Source organism: Falco punctatus, assembly GCF_963210335.1.
Source record: "Falco punctatus genome assembly, chromosome: 6".
Taxonomy (NCBI): Eukaryota; Metazoa; Chordata; class Aves; order Falconiformes; family Falconidae; genus Falco; species Falco punctatus.
Genome location: NC_137585.1, coordinates 30,933,246 through 30,952,999, shown reverse-complemented (window position 1 = coordinate 30,952,999; position 19,754 = coordinate 30,933,246). Strand labels below are relative to the sequence as shown.

The window sequence follows — 19,754 nt, the reverse complement described above, 5'->3', positions numbered from 1 at the left end:
ACCCAGCTGGAGCTGGTGACATCCAGGGATTGTGATGGTTGGTAGCTGGAACAAATTAGCAGCAAGGCTTTTCTGGATAGCCCCTGGAAGACACATCAGGCAAGCCACCAAAATGGAACAGACAGGTGATCCTGAAAGCACTAGGACAAATGCTAGGTCGTGCGGGCCAAGGAATTTGTATTACGTGGCTGCAGAGCTTTTTAAGCTGAGTCTGGCCAACCAACAAGTGACACTATTCTCCCAGCTGTCCCTAGGTTTAGTGACCAAAATATGTTTAGTTTTGGTCCAACAAACTCCTATTGGAAATATGGATATCCACTCAGGGAGAGCTAAGAAAGGGACAGAAAACCTACAGGTGTAAAATATCCCACCTGCTGTAGTACCCCTTTCCCTAGGGAACAGATGTCAAACTGTCACCCCTCAGGATACCAAACTGATGTGGAAAGAAGGCTAGAGCTATGTAAAGATTGTTTTGTAGAACAGGGACTTTGAGAGGTATGGAATGTGATCCAGCCAGAGAAAAGACTTTTGCTGGCACCAGGAAGAAATACCTTGGACTTCCCTGCTGGTGACTGAAATCATTCAACTTACGGGTCCTACGACAGTGCAAATGGCATGCTCGTGGCAGCCTCCGTTGAACCCATCAGCACAAGGATTTATTGGGAGGCATGTAAAGCCATCTCCTTTGTATCCTTTCTGGCAGCTACAGAAGACTTTCACCTCAAGTTGCGTGCATTCGGCTGCCTTGTGGCACCCCCCATTGTTTTGTTTGCAAAGGTCTGCAGCTGTACGGGGAAAAGAAAACAGGTGAGTAAAGTCTGCTCTTACAGAGGATGTTCTTCATAGAGGGACAAACAATCTTCAGTGTTTTCAAGGTGTTGCAGCACAATCAAACAAGTAGGCTGCAATAAGGCTTTACCGTTGGTCATATTCTACTGTCTGTGCTGTATCTCCTTCCTCCAGAGGTCAGACCACACTGCTCCCCCTCCATCCGACTCGGTACTTACTCCAGTTGTCACAGCACTCTCCAAACTACCAGCTGCAACAAGATCTTTTACCATCACATACCAGCATAGTCTTCATGCCAGTCCCTCTGCTGCCTTCTCCTAGTCTCTCCTCATGTAGGACACCCTCACTTACTCTTCTCTCTGCTTCTCCCTCGGCTGCTCTCTCGTCGTTGGCTGCCCAACCCCTTAACAGAACCAGCCCCAGCTGCACCTTGTCTACATCAGCCAACCCACCGCCCCTGAAGCCAGCCCACAGCTGTATGTTATCAATATTAATTAACTCAGCTTCATTCCTCTACAATTCCCCTCGTTTTTTTTTTTCTTTTTAACATGTCATACCTCATGTTTTTACCAATCATCACAAACTTTTTACAAATAACCTTTTCATACAGTCCTCTGTAATTCCTCTACATTAAGGCACGCTAAAAATGCTAGAAAATTTGTTTGGGACAAAAACCTGTTTCAGTTTCCTGAGGCATTCCTGACCTTGTGTGGAGGCTGTCCTTTAGGGCTCTAAAGCCCTTGTCAGGATGCCTTTAATTTAAGAGATAAGGCACCACCCTGCAGGCTTCTGGCCAGGGTGACTTTGGGGGACACAAGAGACTTGGCTGAGAAAGAATGTTTCTGCAGGGGTGCTCCAGGGAACTGCCTTGCCTAAGATCATCAAAGAAAATCCTGTCAGGGAAACCTTGCTTAAAACCCTGCTGCCTCCAAACCAGCTGCTGAACAGAAGCGCCTTTCTTGCTGCTACTCCTGCTCTGTGAAGCCTGGTGAAGTCAGCCACCGGCTTCAAAGCACCTGATCTGTACATATCCTAAAGTTGTTTCTTTTGTTGCTCTGTGGAAGCGTTTAGGTTTGATAGCCAGCATTTCATATGGGACAGAAGCTGCATGCGTGTGCATGCGCAAGAGGCGACAACCTGCTTTCTGGTGGCAGGCTGTGGGGGGAGGGGGAGCCCACCTGTGCACGTGATCCCATCCCCGTTGTAAAATGGCTTGCACTGACATGTGTTGTTCTCAGTGCAGACAGCGTTGGCGGAGCAGCTCGGGGAACACACGGGTGGCAGAACTGTGGGGAAGGCAGAACAGCTGGGATGAAGGTGCTATTTATATTGCAACGCCCTTGTTTCGTGCAGAAAGAAAAGCCCTCATATCAGTCTTGCTATCTGGAAAACCTGTGAGAATATTTTGTTGACTGCTTAACTCTTGCATGACATCTTCCCTCACATAGCCCAAAGCCCCTCCACAGGGGAGGTAGGCACTCATGTTCCCATTTCACGAAGGAGGAGATGGAGGAGGTGTGTAATGGGACTTGTTCTCAGTCCAGAGCAAAGTCCTTTAGTATCCTTTGAGGGTTTCTGGTGTTTATTAACCCTTTCTCTTTCTTCTCTATGCAACCCCCCTGTTGGCTTGCAAGTGCTTTCAACCCATGGCTCCAAGCGACAGAGTGCAGTGAGAGGAGGCAGAGACCTAGCTTGGTTTCACACAGCCGGCCAGTCCATCCTGTTTCACAGAAACATCGTCCCGTTCCCGAATATCCTTCATCACACTGCCCATTGGTCTTGCACTCACAGGCTGCAAAAGGAATGCAAAAGGATCACTTACAGAGCTGCTCTTGGGGAAGGGGAAAATCTTTCTCTACTGAAACATCACCTAGACCGTCAGTTTAGACACAGTATTATCCAGCAATATTTTAAATAAGTCTAGCCACGTGGGGTTTCACCATGAGGCCAGCCAAGCAGATGACCAGACTGTCTAAAGTGGTTGGGCAGCCTCCATCCTTGGAGATGTGCAAGCCCTGGCAGGATAAATCCTGAATAACCCGGTTTGAGCTCAGGGCTGACCCTGCTTTGAGCAGGGGGTTGCACTAGGCACATCCTGAAGCCCCTTCCAGCCTCAATTATCCTGTGGTCCTATGATTTTATAACTGGCATTAGTTCAATGTGTCTCTGAAAATGAAAATGAGTATTGATCTGCATTGTGGGAGAGTAGCAAACTTCACAAAGGACTGTGGCAGGAAGGGGTTAATGGCTGAGCTGAAGACCCAGCCTGATCCTGTCCTAATGTGCAGCAGCTGCTAGGTGTGGGGAAGCCAGGGTCAAGTAGGGTGTGTGGAAGAAGATCTGAGTAAGGAAGCCACATAAGAGGTTAGTGAGCTGAGCTTTGCTGTAAAACATGGGTAAGTTATCTGTAATTTTTTTTTTTAAGGTTTTAGATATTTTTATGGTTAAAACCTTCAGGATTCATTTTATATATGGGGTGTTACATATTGTGCCCTGCAAGCTGAGGCATGAGGATCTGATTTAATCTGTGTGTGATTCCCCCGCCTCTGGACCATGCAATAAGTTTCATGATTAGTTCTTTTTAAGGAATTATCGATGGCTTTCTGTTTTTAATGTAATGAGGTAGTATCCTTTCTTACTCTGTCTCTACTCCTGAAATATTGCTGTTTAAAGAGGAAAATGATGTGGGATTGGTGGAACTGGTTCTGTGAAAACCTGTCCTGGTGAAAAGGAGCTTCACCTGAAGGCTTTATTTCATTTAACCTTGTTATCTAATTTTTGGCTGACATACATCAAAAAGAAGGGACTATTAAACTATTTTCCTGTTAGATACCATGATGTGGGTTTCAAACTAGCAGCTGACACAGTTTATGCTATGGTGTGCTATGAAATGGATAAATTGTAGGTAGGCGTAATCCTGAGCATTGATGTCTAGGCTTGTTTTGCCTACACTCCAAGGGTACCTAGCCTATAATCCCCCATCATGTGCCTCATGGGCGCTACAGCTGCACACAGTTAGGATGGAAGGGTTAATGTTGTAGCTTCCCATCTGAAGGCTTTAAGTTGGGAAAACATTTAGGTTTAAAGGGTGATATTGATCCTGCTTCTGCCTAGTTGATATTTAAAACTACAGTGAAGTGGATTATGTGAGCAGATTCTTGGCTGCTGTCCCTTTTCACAAGCTGTCTTCATCCTAGCATCCTTTTTCTTTTCTGCATAAGTAGCACACGGCCTTGTCTTCCTGCAGTCCTTGAGGAACCACATTGCTAAAATGTTGTCTTAAAATTTATGGAGATAGGGGAGAAAGCTATGCTGTAGCCAAAAACACTTGTTGACGGAGGCTCTGCCTCTATTCCCTGTTACTTATGTACCATATAAGACTAGGAGGAGCCCTGCAGAGAAAGCTATGTAAGCCTCTGCCCCCTGCCTTCTCCTCCCTTCTGAGACCTTTGCTCAGACACCTCCTCTGTGTGAGGAGGCACCAAGGAGGAATACTGGTGTTGCAAGTGGGAAGTATTTCTTGGTTTACTTAAAACCTCAATGCTGACAAAATAGTTTAGGCTTGACATGGGCATCAGTATGGAAAGGAAACAAACATACGCCTGCAGCTGGAGCCATATCTGCCTGGCAAACACAGCTCACACGAAGTCCCGTTGAAGCCGCTGTTGCAGTGGCACTCTCCTGTCCCAGTGTACCCATCATCGCAGGAGCCGTGGTTATTGCATGGGGTCTCTGCCCCCCCTGGGCAAGCTGAAAGGTTTAAAGAGAAAAAAAAGTGGCTTTTTAGCTCAAGAGCATCTTTATTTATTGTCATGGTTTATTATTTATTTTTCTATGAAAATCCTTGAACTCAGAAATGCCTGTAAGTGCATCCCAGCTGGGACATGTAAAAGCAGCTGTGACCCTTGTGACTGCAAGCTTTGGGCTCCAAATTCCTTGATACGCTGTTACAGCTCCTCTCAGAAAGGTGTCACGGACCCTTCCAGCCCTGGCTTGTGAGTGCTGTTACCTGGCTGCTTGCTCATTCGGACCCGTCAGTGAACGGCACTGCCCAGCCCCTGCCCAAGCCCAGCCTTGCTTGTGCATTTCCATGCGCCCGCATGCTGCCGGGGTGAGCTCAAAGGGTGGCTCAGGCTGGGCTGGCCAAAATTGTATGCAACCTGCATGTGTCTGTGCAAGCTGGCAGAGGTATGTGTCCCTCCTGGACCTGTCTGCCAGCATAGATCCTGCCCCTGCCCTGGTGAGAGCCTCAGTCCTGTTCCCCGTGGGGCTGGCGGGTGAAGGAGCACACAGTTTGTTAGTGTCTGCTAACAAACAGATGGAGATAAAGCTTCTTAAGCTGTCTCACAGCTGTTCAGAGCTACCATTTCTGAGCTCATTCTGCAGGTATGTGCACTTGCAAAAGTGGCTGCGGAACCACACGCTGTGTCTCTGGTGTGTCCTGGTATCACTGGTGTGAACCTGATGCCTGTGTTGAAAGGACTTTTAGCTGGTGATGGATTGACTTGCTAGGCTTGGTGATAGCAGGGCAGTCTTTACCCTCTATAACATTCACCTAGTTTGCTGCTAGCTCCGAGTTTAAAACTTGCTATAAATGTGAAAAAGAGATTATTTGGAGAGTAAAAGCAGTAACACTTTCAGCTTTCGCAGCCGAGTTCCCCTGTCCTGCAGCTGGTGTCTCCTGACGCCCCCTTTCCCAGCTTTCCCAGTTCAGCCAGCTGGGCCCTATGCAGCATGCTTGGGTGGCCGTGGGCTGGTGGTGGGGAGGGGGGTGGTCCTACCTTGGCAGTCTGGCCCAAAGTAGCCCTTGCAGCACTTGGCCGTGTGGATGACCACAGAGCAGTTCCTACGACAGCCGCCCCTCCGCAGCCCGTAGGACTCGTACGTGCACCAGTGGATCCCTTCCTGGACATTGCATGTGCCAGCGCAGAGAGGGAGGAAAACACAGGGAGATGAGTGCTATGTGGAGGTTTGGGTTTTTCCTCCATTAAATCACAGTCTCCGATGTACATTGAATCAAAATGTGACGTACACAAAACGAAGAGTGCAAGTGTGAGGCCCCCACCTTCTCTTTGATTCCTGACTTGCCAAGCACCGTTAATGAGGATGGAGGGGCTGCTCCAACGCCAGCCGAAGCACTCACTACAGTGGATTGCTGTGCGAGCCCAACAAACATCCCCTGCCACGATGCCCAGCGTCAACTTTGTCCTTTATAGCATCACCTGTGTGTTTTCACTGTTGAGGGTTCTCTCTACATTTTTTCAAAGCAGCTTATTCTAGTTTGCTTGTGTGGAGTACAAAGAGCAGGTTAGATGGCTTAAATGCAAGATTTTAATACATTACCTTTGGTTTTGTCCCTGGAGGGCATTTAGAATTACTGAAACAGCTAACACAATGCCCCTGTTGTACAAAATGGAAAAGAAAAAAAAGTATATTAAAACAACGGCAACAAAAGGCTATTTAACATGTACAAAAGGTCTGTTTTATGAGAGCAGCAAGTATGAACAGAGAAGAGTGTAGGCTTATGACACTTGAAAAAGATTATAAAAAACTTGGGGGAAAGAAGAGACGATTAGTTACATTATTTAGTGCCACGAAATGCAAGAAAATAGTTTTGATACCAGAATATAAGTTCTGGACAAAGAAACTTTGCTCTGGATTTAAACAAGCAGGGAAGAGATTGTGAATGTTCTTCAAATGAATATTGACATGGGCTACATCAGATCTGGACGTCTAATTTGAAGTAGAGGGAAATGGTTACTTCTCGGGAAGTGCTGACCAGATCTAAGGAAATTATTTCTATTTAATTTCATTTAATAAAATCATGAAACAAAAGGTAACTTGAGCAGATGGGATACACATAAGTGTTGGTTTTATAATTGAAATATAAATTCCAATAACCTTTTTTTAGACAGACTACATGAAGGTTTTTTTTACTTCTAGGTAATTTTTTCATATATCTGAAAAAACCTGAAGTACATTTAGTCTTGAAACCACTTCAAAATGAGTTCCAAAGCCTCCTGTTTGTAGGACCCTTCAAAGTTAATGGAGAAACTTCTTCTGCACTACCAGTGCTTGTTCAGGCGTGTTAAAGGATTTTTCTGTGAAAGTGAGAGATGTGAGAGACTGAGAGCCTGGCTACCAGACCATGCAGTTCTCTGTCTTGTGTCCTTAATACCCTGTGCCACTGGGACAACAACGCTGTTCTTTTGTAACTGGGAGCTTCGCAAATGCAATCTGTATGACCAAATTCATAGTGTGAATTTGTACTAATTTAAAAGCACGATAGGCAGATCTGTCCTTGCTCAGATTTATGCTTGCATTTGTAAGGTACTGTTCTCACTGCAAACAGGGCAGGGCTGGCTGAGCTGGTCTAACTGAAACTGCTTATCCCATGTGTTGCTTAGAGTGGATTCAGGGTGTCTGCTGCATGTCTTTCTGGTGTTGTGCTGTGCTTCTTAACCTTAGCTCTGCCCAGGGCGGCAGATGAAGCCAGCTTGAAGTGGTGGGACTCAATCTCAATAGTGCTAAAGCTGCTGTAAGTGTTGCCCTGGACTCTGTGAGAACAGGGCTTGGCCCTCGGGCTGTGTCTTTGTCAGGGTGGGGGAACGAAAAAGGAGACTTACCATGAAATCCACAGTGAAAAAGCTGTCACAGCGTCCCCCCAGGCTGGGGTCTGTCAGCAGGCAGTTGATGCCGTAGGCGATGCCCCCGTCAAACTCCAGCTGCCGCTCCACTATCTTGCACTGTCTGTCGTTCAGGAAAAGGGCGCCCTGAGGGATGGGATGGGGAGAGGTGTTTATGACAAGTCATGAGCTGCTCTTCCTTGGGGCCAGGCTGAATCCAGGGCTCGAATGGGAGCTGGGCACAATCCTCCCCCTGTAGGAATGCTCTTGGTGCAATATGGTGTGTCAAACTATCCTGTAAGTAACGTTGACAGCTGTGGGCTGAAATCCAGTTTGGGGAGCTCTCTTGCTATAGCTGAATGCTATAACCTTGCAGATGGGCAGACCTTTTTCCTGTGAGGGACAGAGTATGCCAGCCCTATGTCCACAGGTTTACCTTATGCACATTTAGGCTTAGTCATGTTTTCAGAGGCAGATGCTCTCCAGGTATGACCTGATACATTTGCAAAGGAAAATGTGCCATTGTTCTGGCTTAACAGGCTGTGTGCATACCTGCAATCTTAGCTTGTAAGTTCTCACAAACCAGAGTTTGCAAGCAGATGCTGTGTTCCTGAGGCTTCTGCCAAATCCAGGGTCATCTTAACGGTTTTCCATTGTGTATTTCATTGCAGAAGTTAAAATGTGCTGGTATTTCAGGTTTGAAGTAACTGAGAGCTGTTTTGAACAAATAGCATCTTACAACAGAGAAAATGACAGCTCCATAGTCCTGCAAACCATCTAGTTTGCTGAATTTGTTGGGCTGGCTTCCCTGCTTTTGTGGCTGTTGGCATGGACTGGTGAAAACTGGCTGAGTTTTGGTGCCACTGACCCTTTCTGGGGTCTGCATGAGTGGATCTCGTAGCTAGGGCAAGGGGTATGTGTGCTGGCAGAGTGAACACTTACAATCTCTCTGTTATCCCCACAGCTAACACTGAGGTTGGAGCCCTGCAGGGTCTTCAATGAGGTGGAGCGGGGGAGCTCGTAGGCTAGCACCTGGGAAGGAAACGGGAGATGCACATGTCTGGGCTTGTGTGCCTTGGACATGGCAATGCTCCTAAAAAGCGAGGGCTTACCGCAGCATCACGGACAATGTGGAATTTGAGGTACTGCACCAGTTTGTCAGTGTTGGACTTCTTGAAGAGGAAGTCCTGCTGCTCCTGTGGCAGCCCACGGATGGCTGCATCTGTCGGCCAGAAGAGCGTGACAGGTTTGTGAATAGGATCGTTGATCAGCCCAAGCAGGTTGTTTTTCTGTAACGTACCAAAAATTGCAGTGGAAGATTAATGCTCCATCTAAAATGATGTTGGCCTCACGGGGTGGATGTGTGGTGTAACTGGGATGCAGTGGCCTGTGGGCTGCCCGGCCACCGGCCTGAAAATACCATGACTTCAAAAACCAGGTGCCTGACTTGAGTTGCCCAAGCTGAGCTGTGTGACTGAATTCTCAGTAGTTCTTTATCACCTAGGGCTTCCCACTGAAACCCAGGCTGATGGCCCAGCTTTGGGCTCAAAAAGTCATACTTGGGTTAAACCTTGGCCATGTAATATGATATACAGTAGGATGGCGCTGAGTGGTGAGAGGAAAGGTGGCTGTGAATCTGCTTGACATCCTCCCACCTCTGGGAGAGGGACCACGCGGTGACCAGGGCTGTTGGGTACTGTGTTGCAAGCCCTTTGGCTCCACTGAACACCATTCTGCAAGTGATGCTGTGTGCCATGTCTGTGCTTTCGTCTTTCAAAAAAGGGTTTAAATCCCTTGCCCAATGGCTGCTGTCTCTTGTGTTCTTACCTCTAGCAAACTGCTAAACAGTATGTATCCGTGTTTGGCTGCAACCATTTTGAGGCTTTCCTACAAAGAAAGGAATTTCAGTAATTTATCTAATAAATACATTACATGGGTATTTAAAAAGCAGATATTAGCTTGCTTTCCCCTGAAAGTCACTTCTTGTTATGAAATCAAAGCCACTGTAAAAGCCCTGTGCAGAAGTCCTCTTATGCTGTTTTTACTATAGTTGTAATTCCTGAATGAACTTTAAATACAACATTATTATGTTATATTATGCATATATATGCATATATAATATGTTATATTGTTATGCAGTGTCACATGTTGTTTGTATAAGGTCTTTTTAGTATCACTTTTTTTTTTTGTGACTTTCATAATTTATATATCTAAGAGTAACTGTGGAAAAGCCCCTGGGCTGAGAATGGCAATGAGCTGCACATACCTTCTTAAGTGGGAAATCCTGCATATGTGATGGGACCAGAATTTGATTTATGACATGGATCACACCATTTGTGCCCACAGCATCGCTGAGTAGAATTTCGGCTTTGTTGTTCAAGATCAGTGAGTTCTGGAAAGGCAAGAAAAACACTTTTCCTGTGGAACCTTGTGGGAGGGTGAGGCGGATGCCAAATTTCCTTGACATGGTGAGCCTGGATCACCCTTTCTTTGCAGCGAACAGTAGCTTCAGTTTTAATAAGTTGTTCTTTGCTTTTCCAAACTCTCATCATGCTCATGAAACCAGTCTGAGCAGAAAACAGTATGTCAAAGCAAGGGCTGTACAACTCCACTCCTGGCATAGTAGATAAATGCTGAACAGTTCAGCTGAACGGGCAACCTTCTTTTAATGCTATTTATTTCTTTTTGTGCATTGGAGGAGGCGTGGGAACCATTCGGCTTTTAAAAGAAGCTGAATGAGAGCAGACTGTGTTATTATTCTGTCCCCTGCCGCCTCATACTCTGTTACCTGGGAGTAGCTGATGTGTATTGGGTCCCCCTGGAGAGAGGTGATGTTGGTGATCGTGGTCAGGTCGTTGTACAATAGACTGGCACAACCCACCATATGGTACCGGAGGACCTGAGCCATCATTCCTTTGGCAATCCAGTCCTTGACCTGCAGCAGAAAGAGGAGGAGTTGAGAAGCAGTTGACCAAGGCAACTGAATCCCAAACCTCACGGTCAGCTTACCAAGAACTTCTGCCCTTCTTACTTACTCGTGGGTCACTGTTTAGTACATCCGTGCGAGGTACGAACAGTGTGAAGGGCCCAGGGCCTGCAATATCTCTGATAGACAAGGCCTGCCAAATTTAAGAGGACAAAGCAGCAATTAGTTGTTAATGTCTGCCACCCAGCAGTGGGGACAGCCCTGCTGTGTGGGTGGTGGTGCTTGCAGCCCTGTCGCTGCGGTGCATTGGGTTCCCTTCCGTGCAGTGCAAGGGTGAGAGAAACCCTCTTGTACGGCGTAGAGGTTTCTTCCTAGCCCTGTCTGTCACCTCTGCCTACAGGTACGAACCGGAAGATTTTTCTCTCTTCTTTCAGCTTGTAGCCAAATCTCTGTTTCTTCTGCAGTAATGAAGAGAAGAGGGAAAGCTTGCAACAAACGTTAAGCATAGGGAGATGGGGAGGGCTATTCCCTCCTGGGCTAGCGAGGATGAACAAACTTTCATCTCTAGAAAGGCAAGAGTGGATAATATGCATGTGTTTGTACAGGCATTTAGCTGTTACGTGGTTGCTTGTGTCTATGAGTACATTAGTTACTATTGGAGGTACACATGGACCCAGGGTATTGCTGGCGCTTTGCAGTGACCACGGACAAACTGAAATAAGAAGAGAGCTCTGCTCAAGTGAGAGGAAGCCATCCACCTACCATGTAGCAGAATGGAAGCTAGAATAGGAATCTTTGAACTAGCAAACCAGTGTACAGATTCGTGCTGCCCTGAGGCTCGCGGTAAACTGAGAATTACTATCGCCAGTCTCCAAAAAGGCAGTGGGAACCGGTGGCGTGCACTGGCCATCTAGCAACACACACAGCATCCCGCAATGCTTCAGAGGGGCGACTGAAAACAGCATCACAGTTTGGAAATGCAGCAAGGCTAGCAGAAGAGTGGTATTTGCTCACATCAGGCTTCATGTGAGGTGTGTTGGCAGATCTCGGACTGAATGGGTGAGCGCCTCAGTTTTATGCCTTGTCTGGAGGCCCTACATTTCCTTGGGATCTTGATGTGATCATTAATACTCTGGAGGTTTTAATGGCAGTTAATAGTTTAAATTAGTGTCTCCAGTGTTAGTGACAGGTAATCTAAATTCAGTCCCAATTAAGTTGATGGTTGTTGGTACATGCCAGATGCTCCTTGTCCCACTATGTCCTTGAGGAAAAAACAAGAAAAAAAAGAAAAAAAAAAAAGAGGGGACCCCCTCCCTCCACCCCAGATCAACCCACTTAACCTTTTCTTACCTCTAAGTGGAAATAAAACCTAGATGTGTTGGAGTCTCTAAGAAGTTCCTGCAATCAAGAACAAGACTTTGTAATGGTGCTGCAAATGTGAGGCCAATATCGGTGGAGTGCAAACAAATGCAGCACTCGGACAAGGTAGGGAATTCTTGGTTTGGAATAAATGCTGCCCATCTGCATTGCTTCTGTTCTATTCTTGCATTGCTTTATCAAAGAACAGGCTGCTTTGAAACCTAAAAATACCAGTATTAACTCCCTAGCACTGCAGTAATGATTGTCTATCAGTTGAGTGATGGGAGATTGTTTGTTTTGGGTTTTTTTGAAGGCAGGTAAGGTTATCTTGCGGCATCCTGTTCCTATTCCTGGTTTCTTGGGTTGGGATTATTTCAAATCTTGAGGTAGATTTACCAATTTGTCCAAAAAACCTGCCTGGCATTTTTCAAGACATGATCACTGTATTAAATAACTATCTGAACAAAAATATGGGACAGCAAACGCATGCAGCACTTTACCTGGAAGATATTTCCCCGGCACTTAAATCCATCCCCAATGTAGTTATGTTTGCAGGTGCAGGTCCTTTCTGTCAGCTCGGTGTCATTACAGATGGCAAATTCACTGCAGCCTCCATTATTCTTGTAAGATCAACATTTAGAATATTTATTTTCTTCATTGCTAGGTGTACAAACCATTTCTAGTTCATCACTTTTTTTCCCATGGATATAGCTTAGAAAGACTTCATCCCAACAGCTTTTTCAAACCACATCTTACTGGAACTCCTGACGATATATACTTTCTTGCAAACACTAAAGAACATTTAAGGTATTTAAGAAATAATTCTCCTTTTATGCAGAGGATGTAGTTTTGATTCTCTCCTTATATTTTCTGTTCATGGTGCTATAAGGATCCAAAATATTTCCATGCAAGTTTCACTCTAGACTCTAGTGATAAGTCTTAGCTGCTCCGCTGAAGCAGCATTGACTGAAACTGAAGGAAGGGAACTAGTTGCAGCTGTGAATCACTTCCGTGGTGCCAGCAAAGGACTGTCTATTGTTCTTTGTCTGTCTGATGGCCCAGGCCAGCTGGAATGGTGACCTACCACATGTGCTTTCCCCTAAAACATCTCCTATCTGCCTCTGAGCCCACCAGCAGCACAACATTAGGCTTGGAGCAGCAGATATACCTTGCCCAGCTGCCTGCCTCCAGGAAGCTCCCTAAGGGGAGGTGTTCCTCATCCAGGAGCAGTGTGCTGGGATTCAGAGCTCTACTCAGACACAGGTGGGTGCTCCTCATTTAGCACCTCAGTTTGCAAATAAGTTTCTATCCTGGATTGGAGGGCAAACCTGGAAAAACTAAGAAGTGGTCTTGTTTTCTTTCCCTGTGCTTGTTTCATGGTGTCCTTTCTGTTGCTGGTCATCTTGGGGGTTCTTTCCCATGGGCCATGAGTGGGACCACAGCTCCTTTGGGAGCTACCAGCGGGGCCTGCCTTGACAGACCACAGGGAGCCCTGGCTGTAAGCGGTGGGTTGGGGTGCACTTGCTATTTATTTGGCTACTTTTGGTGGACTGTTGGCAATCTTAGCTTTATCATGACTTCTTGTGAAGCTTTGCTGCCCAGATGTTTGGCTACTGTGAATCTCGATTAGCCTCTGTCCTGACATTTACACTTCTCAAGACTATTTTTTTTATTTTTTTTATATATAATTAGCCTGGCATAATTAGTCAAAGTGGAAGCAGAACTGCTGGAACAAGGCACAGGAAAAAGCAAAAGCATACAAAATTATGGGAAGCAGTGGCTCATAGCTTTGAGCTCCCCTTCCTCCAGCTTCTGGTTTTGCCCTTGCTCTTTCATGTCTGCAAACTTTCAAGCTTAGAGAAAGTCTGTTGACAGGCCAGGCTGGAAAGGTGAGAATTATTGTCACTGTGCATGAAGCAGAAAGGACTCATGCACACAGGAGGGTGGCTGTGTCCCTGCTGCTGCTTGCCAGGAAGCAGAGCAATGTGGCTGGTGCAGAGAACCACGCTGATTGCAAATATGTGGCTAGTTTTGCATCACCTAGCTCACACACCAGAGATGTGGCTAATTCTTGGCCTGCAGTGATAAGTGAGGGACAGAATGAGGAATGCCACGGGAAGTCCTGGGTTGTGTGTTGTGGAAGGAAACAGTTTACGTGAAGAATGAGTTTTAGTTTGGTTTTAGTTGTTTTGGGTTTTTTTAACCTCTCCATCAAGAAAAGGTGATAGGTTTTCATCCTCCCACCCATCTCCTCTGTTTCACTGTTCACTAACCTGCCTCTGCTGCAGCTTGCGGTGTTGCTATCCTGTATGATGCATCTTGCAGGGATGTGTTTGGGATGCAGCCTACGTGTGGCTGTAGAGTCTGTGAGGCTCTGCTCTTTGCTCTGTGGGAGCTCTGCCATAGGTGAGCCTGTAGGCTGGGGCCTTTGCTGGAAACATCTACTCCAGGGATGCCCAGGCTCCTGAGTAACTTTGTCCCAACATGGATTTCAGTGGTAATGACCCAGCAATGTGAGGGTTGGTAGTCTGATTAGGCTAGAAAAATTTCTGACTGAGAAGGGGATGTGTATGCTGACACTTGATCATTTCTCTTGTTCAAACTGCACAGGTAAGGTCCCAAATCACACCAGAGGACTTAATGACAGAAGAATGTGAAAAATAAACAGGTGTTTTGATCTACCATAGACTATTATCTTTTGTTCCCAATCACCTGGCTCCTAGAAGAGCTAGAAGTGGCCCCTGAGCATCGACAACCTGAACTATAGGATTTTTTTTTGGTTTTTTGGTCATTACAGTAGTATGTAGTAGATCACACTTCTCTTTCTTGTCATTTGAACTAAGCTCTTAAGTTGTCTTACCTATAAACTGTGTTTTTTATTATTTTTTAATAGTAATTGAAATACTGGTAAGCCCTCTGTGTCCCAAACACAAATTCAGACAGTGGCTTTTTGTATGAACTCTAGCAATGACAAAAGATTTGCTCAGAAGATATGATTTACATTTTACCGCTACAGACTAGCGTCGATTTCTCTAGATCTGAAGTGGGTTCTTTAAGACTCAGTGATGAGTCCAGGCCCTCACTTATGTCATGTCCAGGCTGTGGTCCAGGAAAAACCCTTATTGCATACTTAAGTTTCTAAAACAGTGACAGCACTAAAACATGTACTAATCCAAACATATTTAAAAGCTAGCTAAGTTAACAGGAGTTGATTCTGGGCATATCTGACTTAGTTTTGAATGGCTAAACCCCCCAAAAGTATAATGATTATAACAAGACCTTAAACAGATACTTACTTGTGAGCACAGACTAATGTATGTGCATTTTTTACCATCTCCAGAGTATCCCTTCAAGCAATTGCATACTGCCTACAAAGCAAAACCAGAAAACATTAATGCATGGAAAGATGTTTGATTTTTTTTCAGCACAGTTATATTTAATTTATGTATTTTCCAGATTATTTCATAGTGATGTGGTATACAGTTTATTAAGCTAAAAGTACATCTTGTCTCCTGCAGCAGTTTTTTAGCTAGCATGAGCAACCATAGAGTGAGACTGGGGAATGATTGGGGAATTCCAAGAGGCTCTGTCTGCTCTTTCCCTATCTATCCATCTCTCACCTCTCCTCTGCTGTGCTGGTCATTTGAAGTGACCCCTTTGATATCTGCACATGTTCATTTTGCTAGCAAAGCAGGCTAAACACCTGATTTGTTTCCACCATTTTATTTGCATATGTTGGTGACCCTGCTCTTCTCTTCCTTTCTCCTGTTTTTTTTTGGTTTTTTTTATGTTGTTTTTTTTTTTTTTTTTTTGATGAAACATATCTCCAAAACATGCTTGGAATTGTGTCCTGATTTTACTGACAGATTCCCATGCAGCAGTAATATACTTGACACTTTGGTCACAATTACTCTGTTTTGCACTTGCAGTTATCACGAAGATGAAAAATTAACATGCTTGCAAGGAAATGACTTATCTTCCTCTCCAATTCAGTGCTTAATGTTTCTCAATTTAGAATTCACATTTAATATGTAGGAGACTGAAAATTCAAGGAGATTTCTGCAGCAGAAATAAAACTCTTAGGCAGTGTAATAGCAGTTTTTTATGTATCTGGATGATTGAAAGCCCTACAGAAAGCAGACACATTTCTGTCCTGTAAGTTTCCCTCTGCAGCGCTGAGATTTTGTAGTGGAGGTTGTTATTGCTCCGATCGGTGAGGAAGTGGGTAAGGAAGGATAAATAATCATGTCGTAGCTACTAGTTCTATCCCCAGTGAGGGTGCATGGAAGAAAATAGCCATCATCTGTCTTGTCTGGAGGGATGGGAAAAGAGTTAAGTGGCTCTGTGCTCCCCCCAGAAATGTACTGACTTGCAAATGACAGTCAAGGCAAAGAGTTAATTGATCAATACTGGCAAAAAGGGCTGATGGGGTTATTGCCCCTCCTGTCCCTGGACATCTGGAAGGCAGGAGGTGGCCTATGACTCCTGCTCTGTTTCCTATGTTGTTCCTGAAGAAAAACTGTTGTGCAGTTGCAGGATTACAGTGCTCCCAATAGCTAATATGAAACTATAAGGGGATGGTAAGAAGTGCTTCAACCAGGGAGTTCAGCTTCTTCTGAAACTGTTAGAAAAATAGAAACACTAATCTGTGCCGCTTCATTGCCCTGGCCAATTTGCTTCTCCTTTTGCCCCCCTTGCCCTTTCATGCTTCTTTCTCCTTAGAGAGTATGCGGTGCTTCTGCACTGGAGGTGCTGAGCAGCAGAGGAGCGCGTGGATGCCGATGCGCTGTAAGCCCTGTAGGAGGGCTATGACTCAGGACGTTTTGTTTCCTTGTGAATACATTTGAGCTATGCTGGGAGAAGGGCTAGTCTGTAACAGATTTTTTCCATGGACAGTTTCTATAACAATAAAAGAAACACTATCTGGCAATACTTTCAAACTGACATGTTTACACATCAAAGCCTCCCAAAGGAGAAAAACAACCACTTGAAATAGCAAAACACTGTTTTCCTCTGCAGTTTTGGATCTCTTTTACTGAAATTAACTTTTTCATTTTTGTCCATATTCCCCTTCAAATACCTTTTTGAGGGAAGAATATGCTTTTTCAGAATTTCTGTTATGAAATCCACTTTTCCATTTAAAAATAAAGCTGAGATGGGGAAATGTTTCTTTACGCAACTCTAAACACTTGGCCAGTCTTATTTTTCTGCACTGAAAAAGTACTCACTTGATTTGGCCCAGTCTGTGTGCATTCTGCATTTCTATCGCATCCACCGTTGTTCTCCAGACAAGGGTTGATTTCTTTGTAAAACAGAAACATTATAATAAAAAGGGGCTTCTGGAAACCCAAGAAGGGAGAATTTTAAGTAAAGCATACTAGGAATGCAGATGTATGCCAACTGCGAATCAATGGAACTCATTCCCTTAGCTACTTAATACTTTAGTCTAGGTCTCATAGTTGTCTTGGTAAAGGCTAAAACTGCCACCAGCACTTCTAAAACCATACCTAGGGAGGCATGGCACATCGATGTCCAAAAGTCTTAAAAGTTTGCAATGATCAGAGGAGTGTGAGTGTATCAAGCTGCTGAAGATGGGGCTATCCTTGTCGAGAGGTAGATCTTTAGTAAGCTTTGGTGTCACACCACGCTGCTGTAGCTGCATGGTTTGCCAAGTAGTATCGACCATGTAGCTGGTAGAGATGCCTCTGGCATCAGGGTCTATAGTATCAGGAAACTGCACTTCTGGGTCATTGTGGAAGAGGGATCTTCCATCTACAGGAAAACTCACTCCTGTAATTTCCTCTGTGATACATGAGACATTGCACATGCTTACCGATGCAGACTATTCCATCCCCGGTGTAGCCAGCATTGCAGATGCACACTCTGTTGCCAGGTGTTGTTCTTCTGCATTCTGCCTTGGCAGAACAGCCACCGTTGCTGGTCTTGCAAGCATCAATAGCTGAACAGTGATAACAGCCCAGATTAAACCAGCGTGCTTAAATGGCTTTTCACTTTTTAGGTTAAGCTGTCTCTGTGTTTTAAAAGGATTTGCTAACATTTTCTGAACATAGAATCTTTCTGATTTAAGAGGCCATAAACTTCATTAGTGCCAGATATTTAATACATCTGATTACAAGAGGGAAACCTGAGAAGATGTTTCTACTCTAGAAGATAAGAATTCATCCAGGATTGACTTTCAATAACTTCCCATCTTCTGATTCTCCCTGTTCCAACCAAGCACCAGAAAAGGGACCTTCACATTCTTCTCTAAATGGCTATTTGGAGCTTTACCTTAGCTTGCCTTTTTCTGCACACAGATCATACGCCTTCTCTTGCAGAAGGTCTAGAGTGTAATACCACCTGACCCTCCTGTGACAAAAAGTCCTGGTTGTTACTCAGCTGGATGCTTGTGCCATTTCTCCAACTCTGGATGAGTCAGAGGCTTGCAAATCGAGTTTGCTTGGGCTACCCTGAAAGCAGGGACAGAGCCTTTTCTGATCTTCAGTGTGAATCAAATCAGCCCAGTCGTTGCTTTAGGTTTTGTCTCAAATGACCTCAAATTGCTGTTTCAGCATCTGTAACAGCCAGACTGGGGACATGACTTGTCCTGTGACTAGTTTCCCCCAGGAATCCTCTACAGGGGAATAAGTGTGAGTTCAGAGCCACTATGTGTGACCTGTGTCACCCAGCTCTTCCTGCACACGGGGAATTTCCCAGCAGTAGAGTAAAATGAATTTGATTGATTTGTGCCAAAAGAGAAAATGAAAGCAGCCAGAGTAAGAGTGCTAAAATCTTGGACTAGGACCTTGCCAGCCATTGTGAGTAGACAAATATGCTTCTGTTCCCAGAAGCCTTACTTTAATCAGTTAAGGATTAAGTAAAACAACTGTAAAATTAATTACAATTACTGTAGCCAGAAACAGCCTATTTCATAAGTCTGGATATGCCAGACTCTTGGAGGGACACCTAGGACAAGCTGCTACTGCCCCTTTCCGAGGGTCTCTCCCATCTCTGGTCTGAAGAAACTGATTTTACCTCCCCAGAAATCTGTGCAAGTTCAGAAAGCTGAGGAAATTGTAGGGCTATACAGCTTCCAATAGCTGGAGCTGTTATTGTATCCTGAATTGGTCTGTCTTTGCTGGCCTTTGCTGGGAAAAGGAGTAAAAGTCATAATCTGGGTTTCATTACTGTGCAAACAACAGGGCCTGGGTTGTGCACGGCATGTTCCCTTTTCTCTGGTCTCCCCTAGCACAATGCCTCACAGCTTGGGGATTTTGAGCCCTTTGTTTGCTATGGGTCCACACCTGTTGGGTTCTTACTCGTTTTGAGCAAACTGGCAGCAGTTCCTGGTTTTTAGGTATGTCTAGGGAAGTGCTCATCTCTCACCAGCTCCAGCGTGACCACAGAGTGCTTCAACCATATTAGTTGGTTTCTTTTGGTTTCTTTTTTTTTTTTTTTTTTTCAAAAGGGAAGAAAAAAGTTCACTTGCCTGTGCAGAACGTGCCATTCCCCTCAAACCCAGCTGCACACTTGCAATAGGCAGTGCCATTTGATAGGAGAAGGCAGCTAAAGAAGTGAAAGGAGGGAGATGACATGTAAAGAAGAACAGAAATGAAAAAAAGTAGTTAGGTCTTCTGTACAGCCCTTGTTTTTGTGCATTATTCTGAGGGTAATGTCGCATAGAAATAACAAGGCATTTAACCACACAGCATGATGTGGTTACAACCATAAAAATGAACCTGGTTGGACCAAGCTTTCCAAATTCATCTTGGATGCATTATTTTAAGTATTAAAAATGCACGCTTTGGTCATCAGGCATCTTAGTTTCTCTTGCAGAACTCCAGAAGCTGCATGCCCGCTCACCCAAATAGAACACAGAAATTTTTGTGTGCCCACAATTTATGGAGGGATGCAGCAGAACTGATGTGCAGGGGTGGGAGCCAGGTGTCTGAGCCCTCTGGGTTCAAGTTCTGTGTTTTTGAACGGTTTGGCCTTCTGTATGCAAGCATGGGTTTCCTGCCTTATGAGCTCTGTGTAGTACAGGGATTGCTCCC

At 45.0% G+C, this 19,754-nt stretch overlaps 1 protein-coding gene across 3 annotated transcripts in view; it reads right to left on the bottom strand.

The window, feature by feature from the left end:
- The window catches only part of STAB2 (stabilin 2), an 88,601-nt gene that overhangs the window by 11,858 nt on the left and 56,989 nt on the right, over positions 1–19,754 (bottom strand). For all 3 annotated transcript variants that reach the window (XM_080394001.1, XM_080394000.1, XM_080394002.1), the window contains 19 exons: positions 19,190–19,266; positions 17,534–17,659; positions 16,929–17,002; positions 14,997–15,068; positions 12,201–12,320; positions 11,692–11,739; positions 10,451–10,534; positions 10,204–10,350; positions 9,682–9,807; positions 9,243–9,302; positions 8,528–8,704; positions 8,358–8,447; positions 7,416–7,562; positions 6,133–6,189; positions 5,571–5,694; positions 4,390–4,539; positions 2,477–2,581; positions 1,968–2,075; positions 592–785 (listed from right to left, as the gene is read on the bottom strand). In XM_080394001.1, the coding sequence (XP_080250127.1) occupies positions 592–785; positions 1,968–2,075; positions 2,477–2,581; positions 4,390–4,539; positions 5,571–5,694; positions 6,133–6,189; positions 7,416–7,562; positions 8,358–8,447; positions 8,528–8,704; positions 9,243–9,302; positions 9,682–9,807; positions 10,204–10,350; positions 10,451–10,534; positions 11,692–11,739; positions 12,201–12,320; positions 14,997–15,068; positions 16,929–17,002; positions 17,534–17,659; positions 19,190–19,266 (2,086 nt within the window). The remainder of the gene's footprint in view (positions 1–591; positions 786–1,967; positions 2,076–2,476; positions 2,582–4,389; positions 4,540–5,570; positions 5,695–6,132; positions 6,190–7,415; positions 7,563–8,357; positions 8,448–8,527; positions 8,705–9,242; positions 9,303–9,681; positions 9,808–10,203; positions 10,351–10,450; positions 10,535–11,691; positions 11,740–12,200; positions 12,321–14,996; positions 15,069–16,928; positions 17,003–17,533; positions 17,660–19,189; positions 19,267–19,754) is intronic.